Here is a 23,969-nt window from a genome sequence, read left to right as displayed (position 1 = left end):
GAATATTTATTAGAATTCAAATTTAGACAGAAATAAAGTGAATAATATTATTTTATTATTACATTGATGCAGCACATGGTTCAGTTAGCTTTGTATAAACATGTGTTAGAAATGATCTTCAATCAGCTCTTTTTACTCTCTTACATTTCACAGCCAGTACTTTTTTACTTTTACTTGAGTAAAGAAGTTGAATTAGTACTTGGAGTATTTTTAACAGTAGTACTTCTACTTCAGTACAGACTGTGTGTACTTTTACCACCTGTGTCTGAGACCTCCTTCAGGGTCCACCTGAAGCTCTCAGTCTGCTGTGGAAAAAGGAAATCCAGGTGAGTTTCTCCTGATCACCTGAGGCCATCATTACTGTGTGAACCCACACACCACTCCTCACTCCTCCCACCCGCTGCACACAGTCACTGAGTACAGACCGGCTGATAAAGGCAGAGGCAGGAAGAGGCGGAGCAAAGACAAGAAGTTCAACGTCATTTTGCAGAAGTGAAAGTGTGAGAGAGCAGCAGCAGAGCTGCAGTCGAGTCCTGTTTGTCTCTAAAAGAAGATTCACTGGAGTCCATCAGGTTTCTCTCAGCAACAGTGGTGAGTGCAGCTGATCACACTTCCTGTTTCTACACAAATCTTCACTCTGTTCACTTCATGCTGACTCATCACAGTCACACTGGATCCATAGAAATCTGCTCATGTAAGCACAGATCCACTGTAGGAACATCGAGCTTACCCTCCAGGGGCAAGGGTACTTAGACCCAGTTCTTAGAGTACGCTTGGGGAGAGTGATTGTGTGTACAGTGTCTCTTTATGTCTGTCTCCACGTTGGTTGAGTGTGGAGTAATTGCTTATGAGAGCATGAGGGTGGGAATGGATGTTTGTGTCTGTGTGTGCCTGTATGTCTGTGTCTATATGTCAGGTTGGGTATCAGACCCCACCTCTCTGGGGACATCTCAGGCCCTCCAAGGTTTGGAGGCCTATCTCCCCCACCACTTCCCCTGCCAGTGGCAGACGCCCTCAGACATCGGCGTGTTGGTGGTTCTCTGTGTCCGGGGGTGGGCGCCCAGGTACACACCGGCTCACTCCTTGGCGGCTGCTTATCGGGGCCTGGAGCCTGGGGCTCGCTCGGGCCACTTCGGAGGCGGGGTGCCCTCGGCCTCTCGGCCCGGGGCTCGGTCAATCAGGCACAGCTGGCTGCCAGCGGAGCTCACGGGCACGTCACTGCAACCCCCCTGGCTTCTGCTCCGCGGCTGCTGAGTGACCCCTCATCTGGGACTCTCCTCAGCTCTTTCTGGGATAGTGGCGCGGCTGCCCCTCTGTTGGTCTTCCTTGGTCTCTTGTGTTCTGAGGGCCTCTGGATGTCTGGAGTTTTGATCTCCTCCATACCTGCTTCATGCCCTGGAGGACGGGGCAGTGGCCCCCCACACACCCTCTAGCAGATCATTACATGAAGGAACCTTTAAAAAAAAAACAACAAACAAGCGCGTCCATGCTCACAGGTGTACACACAGGTGATCACACACACAAACTACACCCTTTTTGGCTCCTACCTCAAAGCACACTGTGCGCTGTCGATCTCACGTGCTGCACAATAATGTTTAATATTTAGTATTTACTGTCATATTCCCATATATATTAGTGATGTTGTTTATTACTCTCGTTTTCTTCTGCTTGCTTTCTTTTTTCTTTCTCAACAGGTGATCCAGGTGATCGATATATGTATTTTTTGTCTGCTTATTCTGTTGGTTTTTGTTTTTTGCCCTTTTCCCCGTCCCTCTTCCCCGCTGTTTTTCTTTCCCTCTTTCTTTCTCCCCTTTCTTTCCCCCAGTCAAGTCTGTCCCGTATTCAGCAAGTGAAAATAAAATAAACAATAAAAGGTGAATCAAATGGACCATTACGGCAAGGCTGGGATGGTCTATTTGGTAAAGTAAATCCGTTGGACATCTTTCTTCGCCTTTAGACAATAATTCTGATGGCAAAAGAGCCAAACGGGACAGGTAAAAAAAAAAGAAGTGAAAGTGACAAAATGCGGTGCCGACTGCTGCTGTGCCATCGATAAGAAGTCTTAGCAGATCGCCCCCGACTGAATGTTTACTTCTTGCCAAACCTTCTTTGTACTTGGCCTCAGTTACGCTGACAGGTTGTCATGGCAGAGGCAATGACAAGTGTCTTTCAGGATCAATGCCGGTGTGTGACAGTGAGGTTGTGTTTGTGTAGGTGGGCTCAGTGTGTGTGTGTGTGTGTGTTGCTTGTAATCTACTCACACACATCACAGATCAAAGGGCAAAGGCAGCTGCCTGGTCACCTAGACTTAGGCCACCCTGGTGGCACATCAAGCCCTGTAGGGGCTTTAAAAACGCACACACTGACACAAACCCACATCCGGATGAATTTTGTACGAGAGAGAAAGACGCTAACGGTTGCCATAGAAATGTTCCATGGGGCTAGAAGGAGCCAGGGGGAAATAGAGGAGGAGGAGGAGGAAGAGGGGTATAGAGAGGGGTGATGGAGAATGGAATCAGCTCTGTCAATACGTTGCCAAGCAACGCTCAACACTAACGAAGCTGGGTTTGATAACTTGTTGATAACACCGATGGGAGAACGTGTGTGTGTGTGTGTGTGTGTGTGTGTGTTATTAGCAGAGGCAGTGAAAGAGCCCCTGCTGAGACGAGCCCAGAGCAGAGATAAGGGGAGAGACCTTCTATTACAGGCAGGGTTAGCAGGCCTCAGGAACTCTCTCTCTCTCACACACACAGGCAGAACAAAAGCTCTCAGCCAGACCCTCACACAATAATGAATCACACAACGGGACAAAAAGAGTGGAGTTTGGTTTTTTTTAATTCAACCTTTTTTTTTTCCAAACCAGGAATGTACTAGTTTTTTCCTCTCTTTAGAGGTGTGTAGAGAAAAAAACGAGAAGAAAAAGAGAAAAAAAAGAAAAGAAAAAAAAAGAAAAGAAAAAAAAAGGAACATGGAGCTGCTGCTTCAGTCTCACTGTGGCTCTGCTCAGGACTGTGGACTCAGTCTGTGCTCTGGACTTCAGACTGACTCCACACTTCCTGGTTATTCATCACTTCCTGTTCCTATTAGATTGATTCTGGATCTGATTGATCATAAGGATTACAGACGTGAAAACATCTATTTATTCTTTATTGATATAAAGCCTTTGATACTGTAAACCAGCAGATTTTGGTCAGTACTTCAAAAAGTCATTCAGACATTTTACAAAGAGAGATTATCTGACTTAGTGTATCCTGTAAGAGTCACAGATGTTCCTGAATCATTCAGAAAACAGTCGATGCTGCACTTTATAACTTTGTGTGGAAACATAAATCTCATTATTTAAACAGATGTGTTTAAATCATCCTGATAATCGAGGCTTTAAATATGTCAGAGTTCACACATCAGCTGTGATATTCAAGCTGAACTGGATCAAACATGTCATCAGACACAAACATAGATGATGGTGTTTAATCCCAAAGCTTATTTAAACAAACTGGAGGACAGAATTCCTCCTTAAATGTGATTTTGATCAACAAAATTCACTGATCTCATTTTCACACACAGGCTTTATCATGGTGGCTTCTTCTCTACTAACATAAATCTTTGATTTGGACAAACAAATATATGAAATATAAAAATAAATCAATGTTTTCTGAGGATCCAGAATAATTGAATGATGTATCCCAGCGAGTGACTGGAAAAGTTCATCTTCTTCCATATCCTGAGTTTGTGAGGAGCTGTGATGTTCCAGTATCTGTGACAGAAAACAGTTTTTAATGACGCACAAATGGACCAAATATACAGACACCACTGAATAAACATGTTCTCATAAATGCCATTAATATACTGGATCAAACAGTTAATAACACATTTCTGAGGTTTATGATTCATTGTCCTCCTCACTGTCACTTCTATTGGAACAGTCACTGTTTAATATTAATGGCTCGTTGATCTGGACTTACAATAAGAAGTATTTAGTCACCAACAAGGTCGAAGTTTACTTCACAGTAATTGATGGAATATATCCAACAAACTGATTTATTAAATGATCTGGATGAATCTTGGACCTTCTGTAAAACAGTCAGAGAAACAATTTCACATCTTTCTAACGACTGTATTTATCTTCATCCCCAAAGTTGATCCTGTTCATCTGGACGCTGCACTGTACAGCAGACACTACGATGTTAAGTTTGTGTTTGGGATGAACCAGTTTGTGTCTGAGTGTGTTGCTGGGTCTCCACCAGTTACTCTGAGAACTGAAGAAGCTTCTCTGATGAAACGTCTTCAAGAAACTTAAAGAAGTCCAGATGCTTTTCTTTCCAAGCTCCTCAGACTACTGACGCTTGTTTCTCTCTTTTTAAAAATGAAATTTAAAGTGAATTTTGAATCAAATGTGTTTCTTTTCTTTCTCCCTCAGAGTGCAGACATGTCTGCTGCCAGCAATCTGCGATCTGAAGATCAGTTTCTGTGCTCCATCTGTCTGGATGTGTTCACTGATCCAGTCACTACACCATGTGGACACAACTTCTGCAAAACCTGCATCAGTCAGCACTGGGACATGAATCAGAGCTGTCAGTGTCCCATGTGTAAAGAGACTTTCTACACTAGACCTCAGCTGAGGGTCAACACCTTCATCTCTGAGATGGTTGCTCAGTTCAGACGTGAAGCTCAGCAGAAAGCCAGCAGCAGCAGCTCAGAGCAACAAGCTGCCAAACCAGGAGAAGTTCCCTGTGACGTCTGCACTGGAACCAGACTGAAGGCCCTGAAGTCCTGCCTGGTGTGTCAGACCTCCTACTGTCAGACTCACCTGGAGCCTCATCTGACAGTGAAACGTCTGAAAAGACATCAGCTGATTGATGCTGTGGAGAACCTGGAAGGCAGGATGTGTACGAAGCACGATAAACTTCTGGAGCTGTTCTGTAAGACCGACCAGACATGTGTCTGCGTGCTCTGCTCTGTTTTAGACCACAAGAACCACGAGTTTGTTCCTCTGAGAGAAGAATATGAAGGAAAGAAAGCAGAGCTGGAGAAGACAGAGGCTGAGATTCAGCAGATGATCCAGAAGAGACGACTGAAGATTCAGGAGATCACAGAGTCGGTGAAGATGAGTAAAGATGCTGCAGACAGACAGAAAGCAGAAGGTGTTCAGGTCTTCACTGCTCTGAAGGAGTCTGTTGAGAGACGCCTGAAGGAGCTCATGAAGGAGATCGAAGACAAACAGGAAACTACAGAGAAACAGGCTGAAGGTCTCATCAAAGATCTGGAACAGGAAATCTCTGAGCTGATGGAGAGAAGCTCTGAGGTGGAGCAGCTCTCACATTCTGAAGACCACCTCCACCTCCTCCAAAGCTTCTCCTCCCTGAAAGCTGCTCCACCCACCAAGGACTGGACAGAGGTCAGAGTTCATCCACCATCATATGAGGGGACTGTGGGGAGAGCTGTGGCTCAGCTGGAGGAGACAGTCTGGAAACCCATGAAGAAGCTGTTTGAGGCTGAGCTGCAGAGGGTGCAGCAGCATGAGGTGGATGTGACTCTGGATCCTGATACAGCTCATCCTCAACTCATCCTGTCTGATGATGGAAAACAAGTGTATCATAGTGATGTGAAGAAGAAACTTCCAGACAACCCAGAGAGATTTTCTCTGTCTGTTTGTGTTTTAGGAGAGCAGAGTTTCTCTTCAGGCAGATTTTACTTTGAGGTTCAGGTTAAAGGAAAGACTAAATGGGATTTAGGAGTGGCCACAGAGTCGATCAACAGGAAGGGAAAAGTCACACTGAGACCTCAGGATGGTCTCTGGACTGTGAGGCTGAGAAATGGAAATGAGTACAAAGCTCTTGCTGGTCCTCCAGTCCCCCTCTGTCTTCATCCTGGTCCTGAGAAGGTGGGAGTGTTTGTGGATTATGAGGAGGGTCTGGTCTCCTTTTATGATGTAGGTGCTGCAGCTCTGATCTACTCCTTTACTGGCTGCTCCTTCACTCACAAACTCCACCCATTGTTCAGTCCCTGTAACAATGATGGTGATAAAAACTCTGCACCTCTGATCATCTGTCCTGTCAATCAAACTGAGTCAATCAACAACTGATTTTATTTGATGAACTGATTGATTTTTCTTGAAGGGACCAAATGAACATATTGAGTGTAAATCCTCTACAGTCTCCATGTTTCTATAGAATCTGATCATCAGGACTCTGATTCACACTTTGATTCTCATGGAGTTTGATTTGAACAGAATAAAAGTTGAATCAGGAAATGTTCCCACTGATGGAGACTCGAGCTGAAGAGCAAATATGAGAGAATAAATGTCCAAAAGCTTCATTTACAATAAAGTTTGTTCAATGCTTTGAGTGAATCCAGACTCATGTGTGGCTGTTATACGGAGCATCAGAGTCCAGCTGAGTTATGTTGGATACAAACTGCTTATTTTGGCTCTGTGAGGATTTTTGTTCACTGAAAACTGATAAGACGGATAATATTCAAAGAACTCTGTAGAGATTCATGCATCCATGTTCTCCACCTGCAGGTGTGGAGGAGAAAGGTGGAGCACAGACTGCTGCATCCTTCCAGTCACATCATTTTGATGATTATATTTCCATGTTGTGATGATTTGGGTTAAAGATAAACAGAGTTGAACGGCTGCAGTCACAGCATGAAGAAGATGCTGAAGCTGAGCTGTCAGTGAACATGTTTCACTGTGATTTGATTTGAAGAATATAAAGTGTGTGTGGCTGCTGACAGCTGCAGTCTCTGTTAGTCTGCATGTTCAACACACACACAACTTTCCCCCTGAGGCAACGATCCAGCAACAACACAAAGAACAGCTGCAGACACACACACACACACACACACAACTTTCAGTCTGAACTCTCAAACACACAAACAAACAAACTCTATCAATGTCGTACTGTTAAAGAACACTTTACTGGTTTTATGTTTTAAGGTGGAATTCCTCCTTCCTCAGTAACAATGATTTGAAGTCTCTACCAGTGGCTGCTGCGGTTTTGGATCAGTAACAATTTACTGAAACGTGTTTTTTTCTTTATGCCGTACAAACTATTTTAAAAGAGCTTTGATCACAACATCTTTGCTTTTTCCTCCAATCGTTTATTCTGATTATTTTATATGGTTTAACTAACAAAGGGTTAAAATTTAACTCTTAACCTGATTTAAACATTTAATTTCTCATTAACTCAGACTTTTAATTCATTTCTGTAGCCGAGAGGTAAATTAATAATAATATTTTCCATTTAAGGTTCAAAAAGGGGTCTTAAAATGTTGTTTCTTTGTTTCCATGTATGGTAAGACAAGAATGTTATTGGGTAATTTAATGTTATTGCTTGTGCTATTTCTTTTGTTATCTCCATGTTGTGTGCACTTCAAGCTGTTAATTTTATAGGTTGGTGTAGTTGCATATTGTGGTCACTGGGGGGTGGCAGTGCTTAAGGGTTAACTGCAGTTTTCCAAAAAAAGACTTAACAAGAAATGCATCTTGGGACTTCCTGTTTACTTTTTTGTTGTGGATGTGGAATGGGAATCTTGTGAAGGAGTTAAATTGTTGGTAAGGAATTGTTAAATATGCACATAACTCATTGAAACATATTGGTATAATTGTAGTGCAGTGGTAAAACGTCGGTAGTTTAACAAGATGATGTATTTCTGAAATGTATGATGCAAAGGACCTGTATGTGCTCCAGTATTCCAAGTGAGCTGAGATTTCTGTGGAATGTAAGTGTTTATAAAAATGTTTGTAACACTTCCACATTTTTTTTTAAGGAGCCTTGTGTGATTTAGCTCTTTGTATTTTGTTCTGCGCAGACAGAGGCCACTGCCGTATTTTTGTGTTTTGTATTTCATTTCATTTCCTTTATTCCTCGTATTGTATTGGCGCATCTTTGTTTAATCGGTTATTCTGTTACTTTGCCACCTTACCTCTCGTGCTGTCGATGTTCAGTACAAGTCCATATGGCCGCTGTTTGACAAAAGTAAAGGTCAAAGGACATTTTTTTGTTTATTCAGTTGTCATTGACAATAAAACTGCACATTAAGAACCCCAGTAATTGTGTCCTGTGTGGCTAACCATTTCCCAGGCTACATTTCCTTGTTTAATATATTACTTCTTTATCCTTGTTCAATTTTTGCCGATCCTTTCCGTTTAATCTGACCTTTGACCTATTTATTTTAACTTAACAGTACTCTTGTTTTGACCTTTGACCTATTTATTCCTTATAACCAAAAAAACCCTTTTATCTTATATTTTCACCTTATTTAACGATTATATATATCTATTATATTTTATCACCTTACCTTATTTTGACCTTTGACCTATTTCCTTGTTAGCCTTGATAAACCTTGATCTTCCTTCATCAAATGTGAAATTTCTTTCACCTTTGAACTTCAGGCTTAAATTAAACCTTTGTTAAAAACCTTCTTACCAACTTGTAATTCCAACTTTCTACATTAAACATGCATCTTATCATATAAACACTCGATCACTGAGAGAACTTTAACCTAACTTTAACTTTAGGCAGAACCAAATGAAGCAGCTAATTTCGTCAAAATCATAGCGACAGTAACTGGCAGTGAATTATTTTAATGTTCTTCATTGTATTTGTTAGAAACTTTTTTTTTTCCTTTAATTGCGGGACTTTGGTTAAGTCCGATGTATTAACCGACCTATGAGGTGAAGTGCAGCTGCGAAGAACGCTACGGCAGGCAATGAGGTGCATTTAATGTCACTCTGTTAATTTGAGCGTCCATAAATTGAATATCTTATTTTTTCTTACATTATTATTGCTAATTTAGTGGAGAATTGGGCCATTTAATTAAGATAGATTTTATGTTGTTGGTTGTAAAGATCTGGATGGATATTTTATTTTATTCTGTATTTCTATTTTTCAGTTTGATTTTTCAAGATTTGGTGAATTGCCTTTTTCTTTATAACTTGGCCTACTTTTCTTTTTAGTTTTGTTAAAATTAGCAGTAGTGAGAAGTGTTATTGTCGGTCTTGAATATATTTGATGTAGCCCATACAATTAAGGTAAGTGTCATGTTTTTAGTTGTTAGAGTCTGATGAAGAATCTTTTATTTTATTTTTCTCCAAAAGTTGATTCTGTTTATCTGGACATAGTGTTTTTCAGTTTCACCTGAATGCAGGTTTCCCCAATCTTATACGTGTCAGGAGCAATGAATTATTTCTAAGCACCGCGTCTCTGTGGCTTTTAAACCCCAAAACACGCTATAACAAAAATTGGTCCACCCCAAGGATCGGGTCCCCCGGTGTAGTTTCCACTGTGAGAGACTGTAGGCTTCCTCAGAGTGAGGCTGAGAGCGGCAGGCCCAGGTGGAGTCTGATCCGTGGCCCTTCAAATAAAGCTGAAAAAGGCCAATATATTATATTAAATATAAAATATAATTTAAAAAACAACATCAGAATGAACAATGAGCTGCTGTTAAGAACTCCTGTGCCCGACGTCCATCCGAGGCCTGATTGTCTTACAGATAAAGACAAAGTCAATGTTTCATCCCTCCGTTCTCCTGTTTCACTTTAAACACTGTTTCCATGACAACAACCACCGTATGTGGAAAAGAACCTGACACCAAAAACTGAACCGGTGAAAAAGTTTTGTTGCAGATAAACTATTAACTTTATGTTATTTATTTTCAGTTCATACCATCATTAAAACATGTTAGAACACGCATGTAGGATTTCATAAATCATCACTCCTAAATTTAATCGCATCCATAACAATTGTTTGTACGTGTTAGCTTTGAAAACATCACATTCTTTATGTTAGTTGGTTTAGATGAGTGATCTCCAGGATGAAGGATGAATGAGTGCAGAGGCCTGTTTCATGGAGGCTGTTTAAGTGTGATGTAAACCTGGATTAAAAACCCCACATTTGAACACATTCATCAGTGGCTGTGACCATGTTAAAGGACTAATGCTGACGTGCTCTGACACTCATTAGCATAGAAAACAAAGTGGTGAAAGCACAGAGCCCTGAGGAGCTCCACTGGACGGCTCTGTTCACACAACTTACATTTAATGATTTTACTTTTATTTACATGCAAAACACCCTCAGAGAGAACAGTTGTTTCAGAGCTGCCAGCTTTATTGGAAAGATGAACTGAAATCATTTAACCTAAAACAGTCCAATTTATGAAAAACTAACACGGTGAAATGTTGCAGGATTAAAATGTGTCGATGGATGAACTCTTTCAGTATCAGATCAAATAATACAAAACACATGAAGGTGAGGAGAAATGAATTTTAAAGTAAGTGTGATTTAAAGCAGACTGATTCTTTCCTGGTCAGGCTGAAGCTTTCACCGTCTGACGTCTGTAAAGAAACTGAAACACGTTCACAGTGTTTAGTTTTACTTCACAAACACAGAGAGAATCTGAACTACAGGCCGGCTGTGGGAGTTACACCTGACCCAGAGCCACACGTGTCACACAGCACACCTGTTCAGGTACGCGTGTCACACAGCACACCTGTTCAGGTACACGTGTCACACAGTGGAGGTCAAACCTTTATTGTCCCGCTCTGTGCCACAAACACCAGATTAACCAGTTTCACTCATCATCCTTCTACTGTCAGATTTTACTGGTGCAGGTTTTATGAATCACCATCTGAGAACGTCTCTGATGTGGGCGCCACTCACAGGGATCACTTCCTGTAGAAGGGTCACATGACCTGTTAAACGCCCCTTTGTGATGATGACAGCTCCGCCCCTTTCATGTGAGGTTAAACCCAGAGAGCTTTGTGTGACCTCTGACCCTGATCACCAGCGTTACTGTCAGTGAAGCTGAGATACCGTGTGACAGGAGGAGGAACAATAAAGTTTTATTTGTATGAACACGTAGAACAGATGAAGTCAGAACGAAGCAGGTGGAGCTCAGTCAGGGTGGAGGCGCAGACAGGTGAGCTGAAGGGGAGGAGCCAGTCTGGTCAGGAACTCTCTGTCTCCTCGAGTGAACCTCCTCACCTCTGAAACACAAACACACACACACACACACACACACACACACACACACAAACGACTTTGTAGGTTGCAGTCAGGTTGGTCAGGGTCAGGGTGGTGAGGGTGGGGTTACCTTCTGGTCTCTGATTGGTGCGTTTCCTGCAGGTGAGGCTGAGCGGCCAAATCATGACATCACTGCTGCACAGACACAACAGGAAGTGGAGGAGGAAGTCATCAGCGTCCCCGTCACACACCTGAGACAGAGACAGAGGTCATGTCACTGCAGACTCACGGCTCGGCCCTGTGGAAACGTCCTGCAGGACGTCTGTTTCTCTCTGTGGTGTCCCCCCACAGTGTCCCCACCGTGCTTCACTGTGTGGACGCTGTTCTCTGGGTTGTAGCTGCATCTTCTTCTCGTTTCATCTCCTCTGACCACAGGACGTTTCAGTCTGCAGGGTCTTTGTCCCGGTCGTCCTCAGCAGTGTGGCTGAAGGTGTCTGCTCTGCAGACGTGGAGCTCTGTGAGCTCACAGTGTGTCCCTGTGCAGCCTATAGAGTCTTTGAGGTCTTTGCTCTGACAGGCTTGTTCTGTACTGGGCGGCTCTTTGACTTTCTTCAGGTTTCACTTCCTGACACTCTGATAACCTCAGATATCCACAATGTGAATCCTCACAAACGTCTGTTTCTCTCTTTTCACTCAAACCGTCTGACGTTTTTACACCGACTGTAAATATGAAGAAAACCCTCAGTTTGAACTTGATTCTACAAACTGAGCTTTGCAAAGTAAATAACAAATAACATGAATGAGTTAAAACCATAAATGGAAATAAGTGCTCATTAATCATAAAGAGTCTCGCGTCACAGTTTATGGAGTTAAAACGTGTTCTTGTTATTTTAAACAGGACGTCTCAGTTTAGACTCCACGTTTGTGTTTTTAATAAACTGTTACTGTTTGATACTAATCTCACTTTCTTATGATTATAATTATTTTCTGCAGTAAAGGACAAAAATTAATATTCAGTTAACACAGCTCCACCTGTGGGTGGAGGGTCCCTGTGGGTTCTCCTGGTGTGACCCGAGTCCTAAATGCCTCTCGCTGTCCTGCCCCTCCCCTGTGGTCTCCACCCTCCGTGTGGGAGGTGTGGCGTTGCAGTGAACTGTAAGGCCCCTCCCTCCTGTTCACGTGAGCCCAGCGTGGGTCCGTCACACCTACAGACTTTTAAAGGTGGAAGTGGCCACGCCCCCAAACCAGTTCAGCAGTAAAGTGTGAGCAGACGGAGCTGTTACCAGGATGTAAACAGGATGTGCCCTTTCACAGTTAAAGCCTCAGAAATAAAAACATGACCCGATCTTAAATTTTAAAGATAAAATAAAGTTTAAAGACGACGATGAGCACGTGATTCACCTGTGACAGGTAAATATATACACCTGACAGGTGGTACTGACCTGGCTCTGCCCACGAGGGAAGACTCTGATGTGACCTCTGACCCTGAGTGCTCTCTGAAGCCCCTCCCACTGAGCGTCAGCCAATCCCAGCAGAGCACGAACCAGAGCAGCTGAGAACCAGACGTGAGCCTCACCTGTCCCGTCATCAATCACCAGCCTGATCGAAGAGCAGAGCGACATGGTTTGATCATGTGACTGTCACCTGACCGATCCAGGTGATTAACATGTATCAGCAGGTGAGCTCAACAGGAAGCTGCTCTTACTTTGCTTTGGACTGAAACACTGACGAGGTCGAGTGACACTGAGAGCTGCTGCAGCCCTGAGAGAGAGAGAGCAACAGGTAAACACACACACACCTGAAATCGTGAGCAGTTTACTCCAAAACTACACTTTACTTACGTGCACCAACACTAACACACCACCAACACGCTAACAACACATGAAGCACTCTGAGTACTTTCACTGCACCCGAGAAACTACAACTAAACACATCCTGTACACACTGTGTGTATTTTATGCAGTACCTGTGTGTACACGCTGCCACACAGCGAGCAGCTCCACTGCAGTTGCAGGAAAAGGAAACACACCACATGACCTTTGACCTGTCCCACAGTGCACCTCTGCTTGCTGCTCAGAGCCCACTCACCCAGGTGCATGATGGGAGCAGGAGGAGGAGGCTGGGCCGAGCTGATAGAAACAAAACAAACAAATAAACAACAGCACGACAAACACGTGAACCAGACTTTACCTGCCCTGTAAACTTACCTGGTGTCTCCCAGGGAGACCACAGTTATCGAGCTGACAGGTAAGTACGTGCAGTACACACTTCCTGTCCTGAAACACACACAGAGGTACGTAACCATCGGCGTAATCGGGGGGGGCGTCAAGATCTCTGTCTAAATAAATAAATAAATCTGGGTACATTCCCAGATGATTAAACATGCAACTATTTTGCTGGTAACACCTGAAATGAGTAAAGAAAACCAACAGCCTATTTATGCAAGATAATTCATAACTTTATTGGGGGGTTACATTGGTTGGAAATGAGTCCAAATAAAGAGTCCAAACATTTATAAGCCTGTCTATGTGTGTCTCACCTGGACAGCCTCCTCTGGAAACCAGACAACAGCAGAGTGTTACCCGGCAACAGGCCAGGTGGGTAGGGGGTGTGGCTTAAGTCCAGGTATACCTGCAGACTCCTCCCAGCTTGGTCACAAAGAGTGAGACGCACACCTGCACACACACATTCAGCTAACAGTCAGACCTGAGACTCATACCTGAAGCACTGATGCCTGCAGTTCCTCTAGTGTCCAGCAGAGGCAGCAGTGAGTCAGCCCCCATAGACCCCCATGTTAAAACTTCACAGCAGAAAGCAAAAGCCTGATACACAAACCACCTGTGTGTTTGTACCTGAGTGTGTGTGTCCAGAGTGGGCAGTCCTGTTGTTCACACTGATCCTTTCAGACACCACACCCTGAAAACACACCAGCTCTGAGCTGAAACACACACACACACACACACACACACACACACACACACACACACCAGTAAGAGTTTAAAGCAGGGTGGAGCTGCAGTTCCTCAGATGACCACAGGGGGCGACTCAGTGAGGGATGAGCAGTTTACCTGCAGTCTAAGACCTCTGAGACAGACAAGACTGTGGGTGGGACGGCCTGAAAACACAGAGAATAGAGATGGAAAATGTGACGTCATTCAGGGGTAAAACCGCAAAGGATTCTGGGAACGAGTGGCAAGCGGTGCTAGCGCACGCAGGCTTTCACATGAAAACAGTCACAAAGTAAATAAAAAGAAACACAAAGAATGGCAAGAAGCTGTTGTATTATTAACTGCAATAGCCGGTCGCATGACAGCCACAGGAAGCTGACGGGTAAAGAGATAGTTTTTTATCGGATGACGTCGTGGAAGAGAAATTGTTATATATGTGCATATATATGTGCCCAAGGGTTGTTTTGAAGCAATCAAGTGATGAATAACTGTTTTCCAGTAAGTTGAGTTCCAGTGGGGTTTTTTTGTTTTTGTTTTTGTATTGATTTGTTTTTCATGAAGCAGCTAATAAAGCTGATGGATTTTTACAGTTTTGCTTCTTTCTTGTAAGATTCTATAATAGAATGAAACAATAACGCCAGTTATAAATAAAGACAATAAATTGAATGAATTACGAAACACTCATTTTATTTCTATTAGACGGTAAATGGGCTGCATTTGTATAGCGCTTTACTTAGTCCCTAAGGACCCCAAAGCGCTTTACACTACATTCAATCATTCACACACTGGTGATGCTACGTTGTAGCCACAGCTGCCCTGGGGCGCACTGACAGAGGCGAAGCTGCCAGACACTGGCGCCACCGGGCCCTCTGACCACCACCAGAAGGCAAACATCGGGTTAGTACATGGATATTTGGCATGCAGCCAGGAGGCAGCCTGGGATCGAACCACTGACCTTCTGATTGGTGGCTGACCTGCTCTGCAGCCCCAGCTACAGCTGTGAAATGGAATAGTCCAAATCACCAAAGTAAACTGGACCTGGGCTTGTTGCAGGGATCTGAAGTTACTAAACATGTTGTGAGTGTATGCACTAAAACTTAGGACCATATAATAATAAATATGTGCGTGATGAAAGTCCGGGAGCACGCTAACATCCTTACTCCACTCTGTATACTCATATGGTTCACTCCTTTGAGTTTTTCCTCATACTTTTTTTTTTTTTTGCCTTTTCATCAACTCTGTCTTTGTACAGACCTGCCGTGTTCACTGTCGTTTTGCACACAACTGTTTTTGGGGCAAATAAAATGCAAGTAGAGATTAAAACCACAGAATTGATGATTACTGGTGCTGGAAATGCTAGCGCTTGATGCAGTGTTTTGATTTTGTTGCCACTTGTAACCATAACGCAATATGCGAAAGTCACATGGTCTGTCAATCTCTATAAAAAAAGTTTAAGGGTCCTGGAGGAAGACGGGGAGCAAACCAAGTGTGTGTTACCTGTCTGCAGGTGGGCAGCAGCAGTGGGCGTGTCAGAGTGTGGAATCTCCAACCACGTCTGACTTGTAGGGTTGACTCAGCGTGGAGATCCACCCCACTGCGCCCAGAAACTCCACAGCCAATCAAAACACTGGGATCCTGATTGACAGACACACGGGCCAATCAGCTGCAAGGATTCAGGTCATATCAACTCCCCCACAAACAGGAATGGTGGGTGTCATCTGCATAGCAGTAAAAATGTAAGCTATGTGTTTTGATGATACTGCCAAAAGCAAGCATGTATAATGTAAACAGAACTGGTCCTAGCATTGAACCCTGTGGAACTCCATAATTAACCTCAGTGTGTGAAGAACTACAGATAAAGCTGAAAAACGTGTTCATGTGTATTAATATCAGAGAGCAGAGACCGATGAGGGAAACATCTGGCCACGCCCCTTAGTGACATCATCAAAGCTGGGTTGATACCTGAGTGTTAGCGGCGATGAGTCTGTAGAAACATCCAGGCTGGAGGACAGGAAACCACCGCGTACACACACCTGAGAACACCAGCACCACCTGCACACACACACACACACACACACACACACACACACACATACACACACACGTAACTGTGTATCCAGGCGAGCTCAGGTAAACCCACACAGGTGTGTCTCTCACCTTTCTCTCCTGCTTTTGTTCACTTTCTTTCTCTATCATTGGTTCATTCTTTGGGTCCCGCCTCCAGCTGACCACTGGACCAATCACAGCAGCTTTCACTGAGAAGCACAGTCTCAACCCTGCCTCCTGATCCTCTGCCTCCGCCCCTGTATTCCTCCAGGAGACACCCTCCATCTGCTCCACCCTGATCACCATGGAGACACAGGACCAGGGGTTGCCGGAGTCTGCTTCTTCTTCTTCTTCTCTTCTCTTTCTCTTACTCCCAACAGTCTCTTCTTCTTCTTCTACTGTCTGCTTCCTGACAGTGACATCCCCTCCTGGCTCCTCCCCCTTGTGTCTCAAGTGTGTCTCCATGGCAACAGATGGACTCAGGATGTGCAGGTGGTCCAGAGAGAACTGCAGGTAAACCCTGTGAATTGAACCCAGCTTTATTTAACTCATGTTTACAACCAGGAAGGAAGCTCACATCCTGAACCAACCAGACACCCTCTTACATCACAGAGAATGGACCAATGAGCAGTCAGCATGCTGCAGGTTGTGAGTGTGTGTGTACCTGCAGTGTTTGTGTGTGATGAACCTGTCCTGGTCCAGGTGTTGGTAGGAGGGGAAATCTGATTGGAGGAATCTCTCTGTCACCATGGTGAACTGCACCACACCCACCAGACAACCTGCAGCACACACACACACACACACACACTAAAGAATAAAGCTGTGTGTCACTGTGTGTGTGTCTGTGTGCGTGCATTGTACCAATCCAGGCGCTGTTAAAGACCGCCCTCTGCGCTCCCTCCTCCTCCTCGCTGCTCTCCGTCAGCACGCAGGCTGCAGCTCCCGTGGCGTCTCTGAGCTGCATCGAGTGTTTGAACTCCGATGTCTGTGACGGCAGCTCCAGCACGCCGACCAGCAGCAGGGGGCGCTGCCTGACACACAAACCAGCAAAAACCATTGGTACGTAATCACATGACTTCATGTGGGGAGCTGCTGTCACCTTACCTGACAGCGTCTCCACCCTGAGGCTCGGAGGACAGAGTCCTGCAAGACCAGGACAGGAACCCGTTGATCTGGGAGGAGGTCAGGTTGGAGCCATCAGGGGGCAGCAGAGAGCTCAGAGGGGCCGAAGACCAGCAGTCAGTCTGCAGGGACTCCAGGAGCTCCGACACACCGAGGTACCGACGGACCGCTGAGGACACGCTGTACTGCAGGGACACAGAGCACACTGAGCATGCTTCACACTCACCTGTAAGGAAGACAGGCGAGAGTGGGACCTACCTGAGTCACAGGACAGGTGTGAGGCTCGTCCAGCATCTCAGAGTAGATGTCTCTGCGTCCTCGTCCTCCAGCTCTGCTCTGAGTCTCCATCAGCCTCCAGGACAGCAAGCACACACACTGCTGCCTCCACACACCTTGGACCAGACTGAGGACCAAGACCAGGACAAGAACCAGGACGAGAGTGAGGACCAAGACCGGGACCAGGAGCAGGAAACAAGCCAGAGCCAGCGGAGGACAGGAGGACAAAGGTTAGGTTCTGCTGTCTCTGACTGTGGACAGGTGGTGGTGGGTGGAGCCTCACCTGTGTGCCAGCTGCGAGCTTAGGTGACACGTCCACAGGTAATCGGACACATCTGTGTTTTTCTGCAGCAGTAACCGTGGTAACGCCCCATCTCCCGGGCAGCGGTTGTCGGGTGGCGACCCTCCCGCCCTGCTGAAGGCCGTCACCCTCAGGGTGGAGCGCAGGCAGGTGCAAAGCATGCTGGGAGGGAAGTCCGGGCAAGGCCGGTACAGGAAGTGGGCGTGATGCAACTGCAGGAGGACGAACCATCAAACTTTATTAGTCGTGGCTGCCACCAACACAAACGGGCATGATGATGTCACGTCATGTGACTCACCTCCACTCTGTCTCCCGCCCTCAGCTTCCTCTTCGCCGCCGGCTGATAGGCCACGCACAGACCCACCTTCCCATCCAGCATGTAGAGCCCCGCCCCCTCACTCACAACTTCAGTCACCACGCCCTATCACAGCAGAGGAGGCTTAGTAATCAGCACACAGGTACAAACATGTGGTAGCCAATCAGAGCTCAGAGCGCTCTCACCTGGTAGCTGATGACTTTGGATTGCTTTATCCTCACAGCTGATTGGTCCAGCTCCACCTCCTCATGCTCCGCCTCCTCACAGTCGTCCTCAGCAGGCTGTGACATCAGCAGCAGGGACTCAGAGTGTGTGTGTTCCTGTGTGTGTTCCTGTGTGTGTTCCTGTGTGTGCGTGTAGTCGGCGTGCAGCTCGGAGCGCTTCGTCACACACAGGATGTTGTTTCCTCTCCAGCCTCGTAGCGCACACACACGTAGAGCTGTCACACACACGCTCTGCCCGACACACACACGCTGAATCCAGCTGAGCCGGCTGCTGTCCTGCACACACACACACACACACACACACACACACTGAGCTTCATCAGGCCGTCCCTCCTCACCATCATCATCCTCAGAGAGCTGGTACCTGTACGAGCACGGGCAGCGAGCGCGACTCATCCGTCAGCGTGAAGCAAAAGAAGGTCGTTCCTGCCACGGCCAGCAGAGGGCAGACTGAGCCCACCTCTCCGAACACGCTCAGCCGCTGACCTTTGACCCTGGAGCACACACACACATTTGTCACACACACACACTGCTCAGAAACTCCACTGCAGTTCAGAGGTCATGTGACCCACCTGTGTCTCAGCAGCCTGCCGGCCTCTCCGACTCCCACCACTCCACTTAGCTCCACCCTTCCAGCAGCAGCCAATCCCTGCTCAGCACCAGGACACAACAGGACAGGGGAGCCAATCAGCTCCAAGAAGCCTGCGGCCTCTTCCTGGCCCGATGCATTGTGGGGAATGTAGTTCCAGTGAGGGAGGAAAACGGGCTGATCGCGCCACAGGGGCGAGAGAGACAGGCACTGGATGAGAGAGAGAGAGACACGGGTGAGAGAGTGGCGGAGTCCTGGGTGGATGCTGGAAGCCTGTACTGATGATGACAGCTTCATCAGCTCTGATCTGCAGTGATGCTGTTTGTTTTAATAGCTGCATCAGATTAGATTAGATTAAACTTTATTGACCCTCAGGTGCGTTCCTCCGGGAAAGTCGGTTTCCAATAGCCCAGCACCGACAGAAGTTACAGAGTGTGAGCAGAAATATACCAAATATACATATATACAAATACAGAGTATACAAAAGGGATAATTCTGCTCTTGCTCTTGACGAAGGCGGTCACACTTTTCTCCTCCTCCTCATCTCCCTTAGCTTCCCTGCTTAGCCTCTTGTGTCCTTGTCTAGTCTCGTGTTTTTTGTATTACTTTTCCCTGGAACACTCTCTCACAGTCTGTTCTCTAAAACCTAAAAGAGAATTATGGATTTGATCAACTGGTCCCTGAATGCAATTGACACCCTCAACGAGAAGTCTGAGCTCGGGTGAGCCTGAGTGCTGAAGATATCTACCTATTCGTAGTGCTGATGACGATATATATCGTGTGGACGATAGAAAAGTGTCTATCGTGCCATTTGTCTTCTATCGTTTCTAACCCGAATTTTACAAATTATTAGATAAAATATATCATTAACCCTTTACAACCGGTCGAAGCAGGCACGCTCCGTTTTCCATAACTATTTTTAAATCCCTGTAGAACTGTAACCACTTAAGCTAGCGCAATAATGTTTTTTTGCATATGAAACTGGAGGAGTTGTACTTACATCTTATTCCATTAGCTTGCCCTAAGTCACGGTTTTCTTCCACATATAGCTTTGCAAAAATTGCATAAAAAGCACTTCCAGCAACAAAAACATAATATTCCCTGTAGTGTGTGGTGTCCATAACACTTCCTATGTTGGAATATAAGTCAGCGCGAACTATCGCATGTCCGCCATTACCTGTCTGAAACCGGAAGTGACGTCATTTTTGCGGAAAATGTAGTTTTTTAAGCTTCAAAGCCTATGTTGGTGTTTTTAAAAGTCATGTTTGACTTTATGCTCTTCTGTATCGTTTCTGGGATGCTTAGAAGTCAAATTGCACTGTTGTAAATAGTTTATTTTGATGCATATGCTGTGTTTTTGCAAATTTGCATTTATTTTCATTTTTCCTGTAGTATATAAAAATTCTCAAAAATAAAACTATGAAGACACTCAAAATAAATAAATGTAAAGATAAGCTCTGGCGGACTTGGTTCTATGGTAGGTCTTAAAGGGTTAAATAGCCTGTGCAAATATATTAGTGTTGTCTTCTCACTATACATACTCTTAACAAGAGAAAATAAAGTATAAAAAAATGACATTTTTCACAAAGAAACTCTGTCTTGTGGTTTTGCAACATGGTGCTGCTTTACGTGCACCCGGATTTGTGACATGCTTTACAGTAACTCAAAACAAAGACTGCACCCTCTCCACTCGCTGTTTAAAGACTGCATACTTTCCAGATGACCACAGGTCAGGTGGTATATCGTGATATATATCGTTATCGTAAAATAATTCATATCGTGATAAATATTTTTTCCATATCGCCCAGCACTACCTATTCAGAACCATGATAACAGGGTTCTTGCTGATTGGAGCTGGCTTGGCCCTGACTTATTGAAGAATTGAGGAAGCGGAACCGGCTGTTCAAACCCCCAAAAGGCTGCCCGCTCACAGCTCACATTTAATAAGTCCTGATGTTTCTGATTTACAGAAATGTTTGAAAGTCAGCTGTTGAGCTTGTTTACTTGTTTTATGCTGATGTAAACATTACCAGAGATCAGAATCGTGTGATGACCAGACTCTATCAGCACTTGTGTCACTGCACAGAGAATAAGCTGAATTAAAGAGGAATTAGATTTAATTTACGTTGCACATGAAAACCTGCAGTTTGTTGTACTCTGACCTCGCTACCCATCAGTTCTGACCAGATCCGGTTTAGTGATGCTGCTGTGAAGAGAAGCTCAGAGTCCTGAGAACTAACCAGCTGATGGACGATGACAACGTCAGGAAATGTTCCTCATGTTCAGGTTTTTGGTGTGAACGCCGTCGCCCTCCTGTTACCTGCAGGTCCTCCACTGCTGTGCTTTCCTCTTCCTGCTGGGTTATGGTTAGGCTCCTCCCCCTCTGACTCACCTCACACATGACGCTGCCGCTGGCGTCCGTCAGCCTGTACTCTCCGTCACGGCCTTCTCTCAGACACCCAATCAGCAGCAGGTTGACCCTCGGCAGCGCCCTCTGACCCGGCACGGCGAGCTCCGCCTCCCTGGCCCAGGCTCTCTGCTGATTGGTGCTCCAGGACAGGTTGCTGACGCAAGCCAGGTGCTGCTGGGAGACGAGCTCGGAGACGGACAGCAGCCTGCGGACAGACGGGAGGACAGCGGTAAGGTCAGGTCACATGACCTGCTACAGCGATGATGTCAGCGGGTGTTACCTGTAGCTGACAGGTAAGCTGTGGGCCACACACATCTGCTGCTGGATTGCCTGCACCGCACACATGCTCAGACTGAAGAGGCTGAGGTCACCGTGGTTACCTGGGAAAACAAAGTTTAAAAGGTAAACACAAACATAAACAACTGAAGCCCCGCCCACTGAGAACACCTGTGAGGGCAGGTGAGCCCTGCTTTCACTTTTTAAATAATGGTTTAAATAGTATTTGGTTTCATAAGTGAACATCATCATTAAGAATTTAAAGTACAGCTGATTTATCAGCCAGCTGTTTCGAACAAACAGAAACTCACCTGTCTGCGAGGGGGCGGAGCTACACACCACAGGACTCAGGTGTTCAGAGATGAAGGTGAAGATGTTCTTTAACCACAGGGACTCCTAAAGAAACAAAGCAGCAGGTCGGAGGTCACAATAATAAATGTAAAACAGTCACATCCTTATATTCACTCTTTTCTGTATGGATTTCTGCTAGAGAATTAGCTCGAAACAGTGATTGGCTGCTGCTCTGCCTTACGTCATGACGCAGGCAGTACGTACGCAGGGCCATGCATGTACGTAGACTGTTATTTATCGCTCGGTTCGGGTAAACAGGGACAGTCTGGGACTCACCGCCTCGGTGCTGGGCTTGACCCGGTCCAGGAGCTCCTGCAGGGGGTCCATGTCTTCGCTCCGGGTGCCGGTTTCTCCCCCTGCTGACAAACTCCCGCTCACGGCTTTCAAACAGCTTCCGGTCCTCCTCCTGTTGATGTCCTCCCTCTGACCGTCGCCCCCCGTGTTCCCGCCTCTTACCGTTCATAAAGCCGCCATGATGTCCTACCGTCCAACTTTGTTTACTTTTGTTCTGTATTTTAAACAAATCATCAAACTTATTAAACTGACTAGTCTCTGCTCACGCAGGATCTCTACCGCGCATGTGCGGAACAGCTTTTCCCTACCCTACATTTCACAATAAAAGCTCTTCACGTCCACATACACTCAGTGGTCTCCTACCTCCTTTCCTAACCACTTTTCCTTGATAGAAACGTTCAGAGGTGGAGGAAAAGTGTTTAGGTGATGTGATAAGAACTTAGGAAAGGAAACAGCTGTGTCTGAACTACAAAATGATCACGTGACTCCAGCCCAGCGTGTTCTCAGCCTGTTTAGTGCAGGTGTCTGTGACGAACATGCTTTTATTATGAAAGGGTCAGACTTCCTGCTGAGGCTCAGTGTCATGTGGCTGACCGCACCCTTTGCAGCTCACCTGACGTCACAAGGTGTTTCCTTTTCAGGAGAATGACACTGTGCGATCCTCGGCAATCTCAAACAAAAACACATTTCTGTCAAGTGGAAACTTTAGAAATTGTAACCCCCTCTTTCATACGGCAGGTACAACAAGCCAAGTCTTCATCTAGGACTTTTGTTAGTCCAAATTAATCAATTAAAGATATCGTTTAACTTCTGAAAGGATTCTTTTGGAGGAGGCAGAGGAAGTGACTCAATATAAAAACTTTGCATAACCTTTCATGATTTTGAATCATTTGTAGCCAGAAAATCGTCTAAATAGCTCCATTTGTTGCGTTAATTTTGCTACGCTACCAGACAGCCTAGTCTAGGTCCTAGGACCAATCTCTGCTCTTGATCTCCTAACTGGAAACCAAATAGTACAGCTCTCATTGTAAGTGTCATCACCAGAGGTTCCATAGTCAGAATAAATAACACTGGAGATAACGGGCACCCCTGATGAGTGGAACGCTCCAACGTGACAGGTTTAAAAACTAATGTTTGTTACAAAAGTTGAGCCCATCTGAGAAAATTATTTCCAAATCCATACTTTGGGAGAACGTTAAATAAATCTGACCAGTCTATTCTGTCCAAGGCCTGACGAGCATCCAGTGACAATAAAACTGCATCTTTAGCATCAAATCTCCTGTGAATTATATTAGAACCCTTCTTATATAGTGAAACCCTTGATGCTTTGGTACAAAGTGAATCAAATGTGCAATCCAAGGGTCTAATCTTCAGGCTAAACATTTAAAGTATGTTAGTGTCAACCCCCGTCAGACTCATTGGTCTAAATGATGAGTGTTCTGCAGGAGGTTCACCAGGTTTCACAGTATCACTGCCTGTCTCACAGTGGGTGGAGAGCCTCAGGTTTGATATGCTTCTACATACATGTTAAAAAGTGGAAATATTCTTTTTTCTGGGAAAGTTTTGTAAAATCAGAAAGCCATCTGGCCCAGGTGCCTTACCACACAGCAAACATGTCCAAATTAAGACTCTCAGGTTTGATTTCAGCTCTTTTAAAGTGTCTATATAAGTTAATTTAACTCTTATTGGAGAGTTGGTACATTAACTGTGATTTAGTGTTAAATAACATATCTGTCTGGAGTTGATCATTTAACACTTTTTCATGGTAACTAGGTGTTAAGAGTTTATATACTAACCCCCACAGAGTATTTTAGTTTAACTACATAACAGTTATCTTCTAATTCTAAGTCAG

At 45.1% G+C, this 23,969-nt stretch overlaps 2 protein-coding genes across 6 annotated transcripts; one reads left to right on the top strand and one right to left on the bottom strand.

Annotated features, from left to right (window-relative positions):
* Positions 1-452: 452 nt before the first annotated feature.
* Positions 453-6,613, top strand: LOC109196421 (zinc finger protein RFP-like). Its single transcript, XM_019350420.2, has 2 exons — positions 453-591; positions 4,418-6,613. Exon 2 carries the CDS (start codon positions 4,427-4,429, stop codon positions 6,080-6,082), a length of 1,656 nt encoding a protein of 551 aa, XP_019205965.1. The 5' UTR covers positions 453-591; positions 4,418-4,426; the 3' UTR covers positions 6,083-6,613.
* On the bottom strand, positions 3,455-22,637 carry LOC102083268 (CST complex subunit CTC1). Of its 5 annotated transcripts, XR_002057882.2 has the most exons (26): positions 22,100-22,636; positions 21,784-21,868; positions 21,477-21,576; positions 21,179-21,401; positions 18,770-18,996; positions 18,562-18,691; positions 18,159-18,473; positions 17,956-18,078; positions 17,640-17,869; positions 17,339-17,483; positions 17,063-17,265; positions 16,820-16,989; positions 16,623-16,737; positions 16,070-16,478; positions 15,875-15,964; positions 15,410-15,547; positions 14,033-14,079; positions 13,817-13,902; positions 13,504-13,639; positions 13,172-13,240; positions 12,931-13,093; positions 12,670-12,725; positions 12,407-12,563; positions 11,095-11,215; positions 10,492-10,987; positions 10,252-10,461 (listed from the first exon to the last, which is right to left on the bottom strand). XR_002057882.2 is itself a non-coding variant. In XM_019350414.2 (25 exons), exons 1-25 carry the CDS (start codon positions 22,148-22,150, stop codon positions 10,896-10,898), a joined length of 3,681 nt encoding a protein of 1,226 aa, XP_019205959.1. In that variant the 5' UTR covers positions 22,151-22,636; the 3' UTR covers positions 10,252-10,895. The 5 variants fall into 5 exon arrangements, 3 of the variants coding, with proteins under 3 accessions (XP_019205958.1, XP_019205959.1, XP_019205960.1); XM_019350414.2 differs by having other exon boundaries at positions 10,252-10,987; XR_002057883.2 differs by lacking the exons at positions 10,252-10,461; positions 10,492-10,987 and adding an exon at positions 11,325-11,684 and having other exon boundaries at positions 22,100-22,635.
* Positions 22,638-23,969: the final 1,332 nt, after the last annotated feature.

Source organism: Oreochromis niloticus, unplaced genomic scaffold (assembly GCF_001858045.2).
Source record: "Oreochromis niloticus isolate F11D_XX unplaced genomic scaffold, O_niloticus_UMD_NMBU tig00000668_pilon, whole genome shotgun sequence".
Taxonomy (NCBI): Eukaryota; Metazoa; Chordata; class Actinopteri; order Cichliformes; family Cichlidae; genus Oreochromis; species Oreochromis niloticus.
The sequence above is the reverse complement of the archived record's forward strand: the minus strand, read 5'-3'. Positions and strand labels throughout refer to the sequence as shown.

What these genes read in the sequence shown, in the direction of transcription:
- LOC109196421 (XM_019350420.2), top strand. Translation starts at nt 4,427, where the DNA reads ATGTCTGCTGCCAGCAATCTGCGATCTGAAGATCAGTTTCTGTGCTCC.
- LOC102083268 (XM_019350413.2), bottom strand. Translation starts at nt 22,150, where the DNA reads ATGGACCCCCTGCAGGAGCTCCTGGACCGGGTCAAGCCCAGCACCGAG. An exon ending in AGCTCGCAGCTGGCACACAG is followed by an intron (nt 17,484 to 17,639) that starts GTGAGGCTCCAC and finishes CTTGGTCCTCAG; the next exon opens with TCTGGTCCAAGGTGTGTGGA. An exon ending in TCCCTCGTGGGCAGAGCCAG is followed by an intron (nt 3,755 to 12,406) that starts GTCAGTACCACC and finishes TTTCTGTCACAG; the next exon opens with ATACTGGAACATCACAGCTC.